The sequence below is a fragment of the Pelodiscus sinensis genome, chromosome 3 (assembly GCF_049634645.1).
Source record: "Pelodiscus sinensis isolate JC-2024 chromosome 3, ASM4963464v1, whole genome shotgun sequence".
In the NCBI taxonomy this organism is placed as follows: domain Eukaryota; kingdom Metazoa; phylum Chordata; order Testudines; family Trionychidae; genus Pelodiscus; species Pelodiscus sinensis.
Window position 1 is genome coordinate 112,869,680 of NC_134713.1, and position 12,402 is coordinate 112,882,081.

Genomic DNA, 12,402 nt, shown 5'->3' on the forward strand with positions numbered 1-12,402 from the left:
GCGGTTTCTTTTAAGTATATCCTCAGGCTGCCTCTATTCTTTAGTGCCTACAAGAACCAGGTGCCTTGAAGAACCCCCTGACACCAATGGCCAGGCTCTTTGCTTTGTCCTAATACACAGGGTAGATGTGCTCTGTATAAAGCTGTTACTTAATACACAAAATGCCTGACTTCTTGGGTCCAGCTACTCTGCAGCCAGTGCATAACACCTGCTCCTCAGTTTAAAATCATAAGTGTCATGATTTCAGCTATTTAAATCTGAAATTTCACAATGTTGTAATTGTAGGGATCCTGACCTAAGAAGGAATTGTGTGGGTGATTGGGGAAATGGGGGGAAAAGAAGAGGTCGCAAGGTTATTGTAGGGAAAGGAATGTGGTTCTGCAACTGTTATTTCTGGTCTGCTGCTGGCCGCAGTGCTGCTTTCAGAACTGGGCAGCTGGAGAGAGGCTGCTGCAGGCCAGGAGCCCAGCATTGAAGGAAGAGCCATTGCCAGCAGCAGTGCAGAAGGAAGGATGGAATGGTATAGTATTGCCACCCTTCTCTGCTGCTGCCGCCTATAGAGCTGGGCCCTCAGTCAGCAGCCACCGCTCTCTGGCAGTAAGGGTGACAGTACTGCGATCCCCCTAAAATAACTCCCTTTTGGGTCAGCTCCCCATTATAGAAACATTGTCTCCTCTGTGAAGTCTGTATTGCATAGGGCAAAAGCAGACAAAATACCAGGTTTCATGGTCTGTGATGTGTTTTTCATGGCTGTGAATTTGGCAGAACCCTATTTATTATGTTGGTGTGGTAAGACGCCCATTGTCAGGAGCAAGGCTGTAAAGTGTACACAGACATAATTAAGTTGACATAAGCTGCATTATGTCAACCTGTGAAGGCTCATTCTACAGCATTTTCTACTGGTATAGGAGGACTAAAGTCAGGCAAGACATTACCCAGATGATAGAGTTTTAAATAGCTCACTCTTCAGAGGACAGCTCATCAGCAGTGGAAAAAGCTAGCAAGGGAGCAGAGTGTAACCTGTCCATCATGCTTGACTGTACCTCGGTCACCCAGAGAATGAAACTCAAAGTGAAAGATTCATAATAGTTTGGAAATGAGATTCACAGCCACTCATGCCCTTTGAAATACACGTGATTAAAGTCATTTTTACTGGCCCTTCATTCCAGGTTGTTGTTGTCTCCTCCCGCTTGTAATCCTATAACCATGACAGATGCCCAATATTTAAAGTCTCAGAGTGAAATAAATCATTCCTAGGGGAGACTGAGTAATTTCATAAGATCATGCACTTTGTGATGCTGCAGAGGCTCAGGATGGAGTGATCATGTTCACAATTTGTGTTTATTATTGTGTTCATCATATTGAGAGGACAACTCATGAGTCTCTCTGCTTGAGAGAATAAGGCAACTATCAAGAGTTGTAAAGGCTGAGTGAATGCACTAGTCAATCTGACAGACATGCAACTGTTTAATTAACAATAAAAAAGTGGCCACTTAATTTTTTTTTTAAAAAGGATCTGTGTTTACTTATTGTGGCCAAGTCCAAAGGCTACAGTCAGGCTTCAGAAACCCCATTGTCATCAGCTGTGTACAAAGTTAGAAGAGACCTGGTTCCTAATCTGAAGAAAAGTTTACAATTCAAAATGGTTTCACACACTTGCACAACTGACCTGGTCAAATAGCTGTTTGCCTGTGGTGTTGGGCTGGATGGCAAACTCCAGCTCTGCATCCATAGTGGTAACTCGAACATTGAGCTAAAGAGAAAATAAAAGTGATTTTAAAATACTGAAAAACCATATAATTGGAGTGAAGAATACGCACATCATCTATGTAGAATACTTGCTCTATGCTTTTTAAGCATTATTATTGTAAAGAAGTTCTTGAGGGCCTTGTAAGGCCTCCCCAGATCACTGGCACTGAGCACTAACAATGGCTCCAATCTCCGTTTTAAAAGACTATTTACATTTTAACGTAATCTTCCCTTACAATTTTGTATAATCACATAGATGAAGTTAATTAAGGGCACTGACTTCACAGGCTTATCCAGATTGCTCTACAGGTTTGGCTACTCAGCCTGGAATTGGATTGGACTTCTGGTTAAATGAGAAAACATTTTAGTGTTGATTGTTTCAGAGCACAGCACATGGTAAGCCAGGACTGCCCACTGTCTTTAAGACACCTTTTAATCCTAAAAGGATGTCAATGACTTAATTATATTTAGGAGTTTTAAATTATAAATTCAGTTCCCCTATAGGTTGGAACTGGATTTAACATGATGTTTTAACTCTAAGGCAGTTGAAACTTCCAAGCCAATCCAGCATTAAACTATCAGTTATTAAGTTTAACAGATCTACTGAGCACATAAAAAGGTGTTAAGCTAGGTTTAACACCACGCTGGAACAAGTATTTTAAGAGAAATCACTTTGAAACAAACAATCAGATATTGTAAAGGCACAAAGATCAAGTGTATAAAACAAAAAGGTTACTACAGGCAGTCCCCGGGTTACGTACAAGATAGGGACTGTAGGTTTGTTATTAAGTTGAATTTGTATGTAAGTCAGAACTGGCGTCCAGATTCAGCCGCTGCTGAAACTGACCAGCGGCTGACTACAGGAAGCCCGAGGCAGAGTTGCTCTGCCCTGGGCTTCCTGGAATCAGCCATTGATCAGTTTCAACAGCGGCTGAATTTGGACGCCTGGGACAGAGCAGCTGGGGCGCTGCCGGGTTGGTCCAGTAGCGCCGAGGAGCAGCGCTGCGGGACCAACCCGGCAGTGCCCCAGCTGCTCTACCCCAGGCGTCCTCAGCGAGAAAAGCCTGGTCTGCTGGGGGGGGAGGGGGAAGGGGGCACACTAGCTGGGCCCTCCAAAGCAGACCAGGGAGACGCGGGTGGCGGGACCGCCAAGACGCGCCGCCCGCATCCTCCACGGCTTTGCTCTGCATCTCCCTGGTCTGCTGGGGGGAGGGGCCCCCCAGAAGACCAGGGAGACGGGGAGCAAAGCCTCGGAGGACGCCGGCCGCGGGATAGCTGCGGCGTGTCTGGGCTGTCCGACTGCCCGCATGCTCCATGGCTTTGCTCCACGTCTCCCTGGTCTGCTGGGGGGGGCTCCCCCCCCCCCCCCCAACAGACCAGGGAGACGCGGAGCAGCTTTTCTCACCCCGAAGGACGCGGGTGGCAGGACCGTGGCGCATCTGGGCATCCCACCGCTCCCATCCTCCGGGGCGAGAAAAGCCCCGTTCGTAACTGCGCATCCAACGTAAGTTGGATCCGCATAACTCGGGGACTGCCTGTATTGTATGCAAAACACTAGAGATATTACTAGTAAACGAAGAAATTGTCCATTAATAAAAAACAGGAAAGCAGCAACCACGCCTGCACAGAGTATCATAAGTAGCAGCAGAGTAATGACAACTTGAAAAAGGATTATCTGAAGCTCTGATACCGTCCCCTAAAAAGTATTGCACACCTCAGGAAGACACCTCCATTATGGGTATTCATGTTGTAACATGGGTGTGGGGAAAGAAACCATCAGAACAAGAACCTTGTAACTACTGGCAGTTTTGCTATGTGTGATGAGGAAAGGGGGACGTAATGCACATCCACTGTTCCCTTTGTTCCACCATCTGCTCCCTGTATAGTTTTAATTGAGGGAAAAAAAAACCTTGCATTAATTTACCAGCTACAGAGTATATAGCTTGATGCATTTTTTCATTGCTCCTTAGTCTACTACAGGTGAGGAACTTGTATTCCAGTGATGGTACATTCAAAATATTTTTAGACAGGGATTAAGAAGCAGAAGAGGAATATATGCCTTTTAGCACAGTTTTTCAAGTTTGAATAGCTTTTAGCTACTTAAAAAAAATGTAAGGACTGGAGACAGGTTAGCTCCCTTTGAAAACTGTGATTTATATAAAAACTACACTTGCATCGGTAAAATATTGGCAATACTAGTTTTAATGCTTTTTATTACAAAATGGAACATCTTCAAGTTAACACAACTTGTTTTTAATGACACTTGGAGCTATTGGAAAAGTTTCTCCATTCCTTCCTTCTGCTGTAGGATCTACCAGTTGTAGAATTGTATCTCCCCTGTGATCAAAACCCCAGAAGCTCTCTGCTAGATAATCCAATGCCTTTAAGAGTTTGTTCAGAGAAAAGGATACTATCAGCCATGAGAGAAATTTTAAGGCTCTAGATTTCTTTTCAACTAAATCTAAGCTTTTCAAAAAAATCTTCTTTTCCACCCTAGCTCTAGTATCCATAGTGCTCTAGAAACCTTAGAAGTGTGAGACAGCCCTCAGTTTCCATGCTACAACAAAAATATTTTTCCTGTTACAAGAGAAGGATTTTCAAACTCAACAATGTGTGCTGGGGGTCCTGTGGGGAGGATGATTTGCACTGAAAGCTGGAAAAAAAACTATTTAGAAATGGGAAGACCAAGATTTGAAGATCTAACCCCTGCCAAGAAAGAAATCTTGCCCACCGCCGCCACACAGAAAAGTTGGATAATATTATATAGTAATCTCTCCACACCCTCTGAGGAATGCATACATTCATAATCCTTACACACAGTACAAAGCTGAAGTTCCTTTAGATCATTTACACTTGGCTAAAAGCCACTTTGCATGTGGGGGTAAAGTACATTTTTGCTATGATTGTAGGGAGGTCGTAAAACTATTTTCCAAACTATCATTGAGCTAACTTCTACTGCCTTTCTATACATGACATTCCAAGACCACTCCTTGCTCCAAAAGCAGCTAGCACATTACTGGGCAAGTTCAACAGGGAGAATATTAAGAGTTTTCCTTAGTTTGAAAGGATATAAAAAGATAACAAGTTATCTTAATTTTTATGAACTGAAAAAAAGTTACAGAAACAGTCACAGAGTCAACTATTGATAGCCCTTGTGAAGTCCCCACATCTCATTTTTTGTAAGTTGTTTGAGCAGCGGGGCTAACTGTAAAAGTCTATTTTACATGTAGTTTTGCCCTATTGGCTTTATTACAGTGGGCGATACCTACAGCCCTAAAATTCACAGCCAGGAAAAAGGTGTTATGGATCATGAAATCTGGTTCCCCCACCCAAAATTTGATCTTATGTGATTTTACCTTTAACAATACAGATTTTACAGGGGAAATAAGCGATTCTCAAACTAGGAGAGGGGTTTTTTGGGGTGGGGGTGGAGGCGCCCAATATTATTTTAGGAAGGTCAATATTGCCATTCCAACTTCTGAGCGGTCTTCAGAGCCAGCTGGCCAGAGTGTGGCAGTGGCTGATTGAGGGCCCAGCTCTGCAGGCAGCTGCGTAGAAGTTAAGAGTGGCAATACAATACCATGCCATACTTATTTCTGTGCTGCTGCTGTCACTGACTCTGCCTACAGACCACCACCCACAGTAATACTGAAGAAAGGAACCTCCTTTTGGGGTGAGGACCCCTACAACTACAATACTGAAATGTCTGATTTAAATAGGTGAATTTACAAAACTTCATTTTTTTAAAATCCTATAGCCATGAAGTTAGCAAAAATGGACTGCAAATTGAGTTGGGCCCTAACTATACTGTAATGTTAGGAATCATAGAATTATAGGACTGGAAGGGACCTTGAGAGGTCATCGAGTCCAGCCCCCCACCCTCAAGGCAGGACCAAGCTCCACCTACACCATCCCTGACAGATGTCTATCTAACCTGTTCTTAAATATCTCCAGAGAGGGAGATTCCACCACCTCCCTTGGCAATTTATTCCAATATTTGACCACCCTGACAGTTAGGAATTTTTTCCTAATGTCCAATCTAAACCTCCCCTGCTGCACTTTAAGCCCATTACTCCTTGTCCTGTCCTCAGAAACCAAGAGGAACAAATTTTCTCCTTCCTCCTTGTGACACCCTTTTAGATATTTGAAAACCCATATCATGTCCCCCCTTAATCTTCTTTTTTCCAAACTAAACAAGCCCAGTTCATGAAGCCTGGCTTCATAGGTCATGTTCTCTAGACCTTTAATCATTCTTGTCGCTCTTCTCTGTACCCTTTCCAATTTCTCCACATCTTTCTTGAAATGTGGTGCCCAGAACTGGACACAGTACTCCAGCTGAGGCCTAACTAGTGCAGAGTAGAGCGGCAGAATGACTTCATGAGTTTTGCTTACAACACACCTGTTGATACAACCTAGAATCATATTTGCTTTTTTTGCAACAGCATCACACTGTTGACTCATTCAACTTGTGGTCCACTATGACCCCTAGATCCCTTTCCGCCATGCTCCTTCCTAGACAGTCGCTTCCCATCTTGTATGTATGGAACTGATTGTTCCTTCCTAAGTGGAGCACTTTGCATTTCTCTTTATTAAACTTCATCCTGTTTACCTCTGACCATTTCTCTAACTTGCTAAGGTCATTTTGAATTATGTCCCTATCCTCCAAAGAAGTTGCAACCCCACCCAGTTTGGTATCATCTGCAAACTTAATAAGCGTACTCTCTATCCCAATATCTACATCATTGATGAAGATATTGAACAGAATATATTGGACTAGCTGAGAAGTTCATCCCAATTTTAGTTTTCCTTAACTGGAGACAACAAAAGGACTATGAGACAACATTCATGAACTCTTTTCACGTTTCAAAAAAAGCTCAGTCAACTAAGCAGCCAGCAGAGCCAAGGAAGGAGTCAGCACTGGGGTCTGGATCACTGCAAGTGCAAAGAGGTCAGACAAGGACTTGCGCAGCTGAAGAGACTGATTTCTAGAAAGAAAAATGCTTTCAACTATCTACGGTACTGTCAAGGATCTTTGACCTACCTTGTAAAGCTATGGAGTCTTCCACCTATGGTGTCCAAGCAGTTCTGAACTAGCTACACACAACCGGTCAAATTGCCACATATGGCTAGTGGCCAGCATGTTGAACATCATGGATCTAAAGTGTCTTTCCTCCCTCACAGCCTTGTTCTATGTCAAGAGTGCTGTGGTGTGCCTGAAAGGTGATTCTGAAATATTCACATGGAGACCCGGCACAAACTTTTGGTCTCTGAAACAAGGCAACAAAAGAGGTGTCTAAAATCTAAGGACACTTAAGATCTTTGGTAGGGGTCAGGGATTACAAGGGTTTTCCCCCATAAGGTGAGGTCAGTACCAGGGCTGTAATCAGCAAGGCCCTACGAGAGCCAACGCAAATAGGATGGCCATCTACATTACACAGCTAGTGACAAATGGAGAAGATGCTATGGTGGGAGCAGACAGGTTAGTGATGTATCAGCAACAGAAGCCTCAATGGAAGGAAGTGAAGGACAAAGCCTGATGCATATGAGAGAGAGACTCCCACATGGCAAGTCATCTCTACATGGGACAACATGACAGCTCGTCATTTATGACATCGCTAATAAATCTTGGCATTATCCCAAGACTGAAATTTGGCCCTTCGCCAAAAGAGTGCAAAACTGACCAATAGGGTAGAAGCTCAGACAAGTAAAGAGATCATAGAATCATAGAATACTAGGATTGGAAGGGACCTCGAGAGGTCATCGAGTCCAGTCCCCTGCCCTCATGGCAGGACCAAATACTGTCTAGACCATCCCTGATAGACATTTATCTAACCTACTCTTAAATATCTCCAGAGATGGGGATTCCACAACCTCCCTGGGCAATTTATTCCTGTGTTTGACCACCCTGACAGTTAAGAACTTTTTCCTAATGTCCAACCTAAACCTCCCTTGCTGCAGTTTAAGCCCATTGCTTCTTGTTCTATCCTCAGAGGCCAAGATGAACAAGTTCTCTCCCTCCTCCTTATAACACCCTTTTAGATACCTGAAAACTGCTATCATGTCCCCCCTCAATCTTCTCTTCAGCCTTCCCTCATAGGTCACGTTCTCTAGACCTTTAATCATTCTCATTGCTCTTCTCTGGACCCTCTCCAATTTTTCCACATCTTTCTTGAAATACGGTGCACAGAACTGGACACAATACTCCAATTGAGGCCTAACCAGCGCAGTAGTGTACTGTACAGAATATGAAATATTTACTATGTAGCACATCAGATCTCAAATGGTGGGTCACAACTCTTTTTTAATGGAGTCACCAGAGCTGGCATTAGACTTGCCTACGGCCAGGGCTGAAGCCCAAGCCCCATCACCTAGGGTCAAAACTGAAGCGTGAGGGTGTTAGCCTTAGGTGGTAGGGCTCAGGCTTTGGCTTTAGCCCTGGGTGGTGAGGATCAGGTTACAGACTCCCTGCCTGAGACTGAAGCCCTTGAGCAGCAGAGTTCACACTTTGGTCCCCCCCACCCCTCCTTGCATCATGTAATAATTTTTGTTGTCTGAAGGGGACTGTGGTGCAATGAAGTTTGAGAATGGCTGCTTTAGCATATACAATTGCTCAGCAGCAAGATTCTGGCTTTGCACATTTAGGCCACAATCCTGCAAACATTTATGCATGTTGAGCAGATTATTCACGTGTATAGAACTAAGTAGGCGTATCTATGTTCACAGAATAAGGGCCTTAAAGAAATATTTAAAATATTTTGTGTTATATACAAACCAAACATTGCCTGGCTTGTGCAGACACTGTTGTGCATACTAAATGGAAAAAAACTGAGGTTAATGAACACACCCCACCACAAAACTGGAGAGAGAACTATGCAAATATATAATCATCTCCTCTCTTACTTTATAATCATACCAAATTGTTCAGGTTTGAGATCATAGTTTTTACAAGCCTCATCTACTGGACTTTGGAACACTAAGACTATGATTTAGACTTGAACAATGTCTGCTCTGAACAACCTACTTGTTACAGAGACAGGAAAGTGGAAGGATGAAGAAAAATTTCATTCAGGCCCACAGAAACAAGGCCGCTCTGCTCCAATCTACTTAATCCCGTTTCAGATCAGTGGTATCTTTAAGTCAGTTTTGTAGTTGAAGCCATGGTAGTTACAATAGGATTCTTTGGTTTTCCAGCTAACCAGTCAACCATAAGGGCCTAACCAAGTATTAATGTTTTGTTTTTCAAAGAAGCCATATCCTAGCGCAAGAGACAATTTTTAACAGAAGGTTGGCATACTCAAGTTCAATTTAAAGAAGGAATTTGTATGAAAAATTCCTACAAATCCTGCAACACTGGATTAGTGTATGATCCATCTTTTCTGTTTACCTATGTCTGGCCACAGGTAATTTCAAGACACCAACTTTACAACAGTTCCAGGTTAACCACTGCATAGCCAATTGTTATATGCTGTACTCAGAGGGAACAAGCACAAAAAACTCCCTCCCTCCCCCCCCAAAAAAACCCTCCCACAACACTAATAGTCACCTTGATACAGGAGATCCTTACATTATTAACACCTATGATTTTGCAAATTAAAAGACCATAAAGTTAAGAAACCCATTTATTTCTTTCCTTCAGCAGTAAATTCCATAATATACAGGGCAATAATCCAAACACCTGTAAAACACAAGTACATTAGAGAGTAATTTCCTTGTCAGATGATGGAAAGGATTTATCACTTTTACCCTACAGTTCTGAATAGTTCATCCATCTGTTAACTCCGTCTTCTTTGCAGCCAGAAATTCTAGTCTTTACTATTTCTTATTCAGTGAGGTTAATTAATGCTTTCCTTATTTTTTTGTTTTGTAAGCTACATTTAAAATTGTAGGCAATTAAAAATATCCTGGTTGCAATAAAATGGAGTGTGTACAAGCCATGCAAACTTGCCCCTATTATGCATTACACACAAACTAACACTTCTGCTCTTTCAGTAGCAATATTCTCATTTATGACCCAACAAGACAGAACTCCAATTTCTGACCTCCCAACACGCAATTAATTCCTATGATCTTTGTCTGGATGTAAAACCACAGGTAAAATTCCCCTCTTTGATCTGCACTAAGTCTTTACCACTAAGGTAATCTCATATCAGCCTTAGCAACTAACCCTATTTACAGCAAGAACTATTGGTAAATAGCTGCTATTAACAGTAGTGCTTTCATGTAACAAAACAAAGAAGAGGACTACTCTCTATTGACATACATGTGCTGTTAAGTGTTGGTTGATTCAGGACCAAAAGTACAGAAGTGAGATTCAACTTTGCCACGTCTGAGTTGATATTTTAAATATAGTCCCAGGTTCTGAAAACACGTTATATGGAAGAATTTCAGCTTTCAGTTTTAAAAAGCTAAATGTGTAGCCCTCACAATGCAGAGAAAAAGCTTGAAAAGATAAAGCCTAAATGGCTCTAAAACCAGAAGGCAAGTAAAACAGATTTTTTTTAAAACTTAGTATTGTTAAGCCAATCTTTTGAGTCCAACCCATAATTTTTAAACATTTGGTGACCACATATGAAGACTATGTTCCCTATGAACTGAAAGAGGCTAATAAGATGTGCATCTCCTTGCCCGAGAAAGCTGAGGATTCACAATATAATCAGAGGACAGTAAAAAACTGAGAACTCATGAACATAGTTAAGTGTTTCCTTCTTCCACTCCTAAACTGGTGACACAAAGTGACCTACTTAAAAAAAAAAAAAAAAAAGGCCTCACTGAGTCACTGTACACTCAAGAGTCATACCTATTCAGTTAAACAGCTTTAGAAATGGGTTAGTTAAAATTTAGTACTACTCTGTGTGGATACGTCAACAGACTTAACTGGAAATGATTCGAAGGCATTCACATAAGGGGTATTGCACTAATTTGACTACAGAAGACTCTAAACAGGTTTAAATTGCTACAACGCAGAACAGTACAGGCAGATACCTACAATGGCACAGAAGCAAATGGGACTCCACACTGATTTCCAGATGCCTGGTTACCTTTATAGATTACAGTTCTTAGCCATCTAGATGACCTCTTAAAGAGACAGTGGATTTTGAAATAAATTGATCTAAAGCATAAAATGCAGCTTAGTGTGAAAACAGCTTTTATGCTATTATCTACTACACTCATTGCTGGGTATTTTTGTTGTGTGTTTCAGGACTGGGCTTCAGTCTCCTTACAGCTTTTATACCTTGCTACAAATTGCTCATTAAGAGCCATTAAACTCAAGACATTTTACATCCTCCATCCTTTTTGAAATAGGTACCCTCTGTCATTATATTGCAAGGGGATGACCCAGAAGGAGGAAGAAAATATTTGAGTCTGTGCTCCTTTTTACTTTATATAGTGCATAAATGAGGTCTGAAAGATTTATTTTTAGGGTTGCTAGGTATCTGGTTTTCACCCGGACAGTTTGGTATTTGTGGCCCCTGCCCAGTTTAAAAAAAAAAAAAGAAAAGAAAAGAAAATACTGGACATGTATTTTTTGTTGGTCAACCAATTTTTTCCTCTCACCATGTTCAGGATTTTGTGTGAAAGTATCTGGCAACCCTATTTATTTTGTAAGGGTCAGGGAGCTTGACCCATAGTATAAAGGCCCTCAGTGGTGTAGAAGAGCCCAATGTCTGGAAGATAAGGACAATCACAAGATTAGAGTGAAAACTGAAGTCATTGAGAAGGCAAGGGATTTTTTAATCAGACTTCAAACTTACGGTTTGCGTTTGTATTTGCATTCTTCAGTAAAGGCTCAGACCACTATCAATTTGAACTACAATGATTAAGGAAGATGTAAGCTTTTTTATATATATAAATAAGGCCAAGGACTAGTCAGGGCTAACACATGATCAGTTTGTTTTAATTCTTGAATTCATGGCCAGAGAGAAAAGCATTCTACTTAACTTTCCAGTAGGTTTGTATTCCCACATTAGTGATGGAATGAAGCCATGTACTTTGTGTGCTCCTTTGAAACATTACTTTATTTCTGAACCAAAGTTCTACAAAATGCATTATGTTGTTAATAGTGCAAACAGTCTGACTTAGTATGTGAGCACGTACACCCACCAAAATCCTTCAGATTGGAATTCGAACCCAGTCTTTTTATATAGTTGTGTTGTAAGTAATAATGCCCAATTTTGAAGCAGTTTTGCACTCTCTCTCAAAATAATTTGTAATTCAACAGTGCTTGTAGAATAAAACTTTCTGAAAAAAAAAAATCTATTTAGACAGGAGTATGAGAAGCCATTAATGAAAAGTACCACTGTTTCCAGTCACACCTTCCTTGCTTAATTTTATTTATCATAATCCACAATGCTGTTGCTTATTGGAGTGGTCTGTCTTGGTATTGTAAGTTTTGTTTGTTTGTTTTTGATTCAATAGAAAGATAAAGGTAAACATGGACAGAGAATGTCATATGCATTAAATGTTTTGTGCCAATACAGTACAAAAGAAAGGTCAACTAATTTATAATACTTGGGCTTTAATGTAGTTTTAAGGTTATATTACCCTCTGAACCCATAATGTCCCTCCCCAGAAGTCTATGGCACTGCTCTGGACTAAATCAGCCTTCTGTCTGCCTGTGAGCCAGGACAGAGCACTACTTTCACCTTTGTCTGC

The 12,402-nt window shown here is 41.4% G+C and overlaps 1 protein-coding gene across 2 annotated transcripts in view; it reads right to left on the reverse strand.

Annotated features, from left to right (window-relative positions):
- The window catches only part of EZR (ezrin), a 56,704-nt gene that overhangs the window by 28,956 nt on the left and 15,346 nt on the right, over positions 1-12,402 (reverse strand). For both annotated transcript variants that reach the window (XM_075924547.1, XM_075924546.1), the window contains exon 3: positions 1,670-1,753. In XM_075924547.1, coding sequence (XP_075780662.1) covers positions 1,670-1,753 — 84 coding nt within the window. The remainder of the gene's footprint in view (positions 1-1,669; positions 1,754-12,402) is intronic.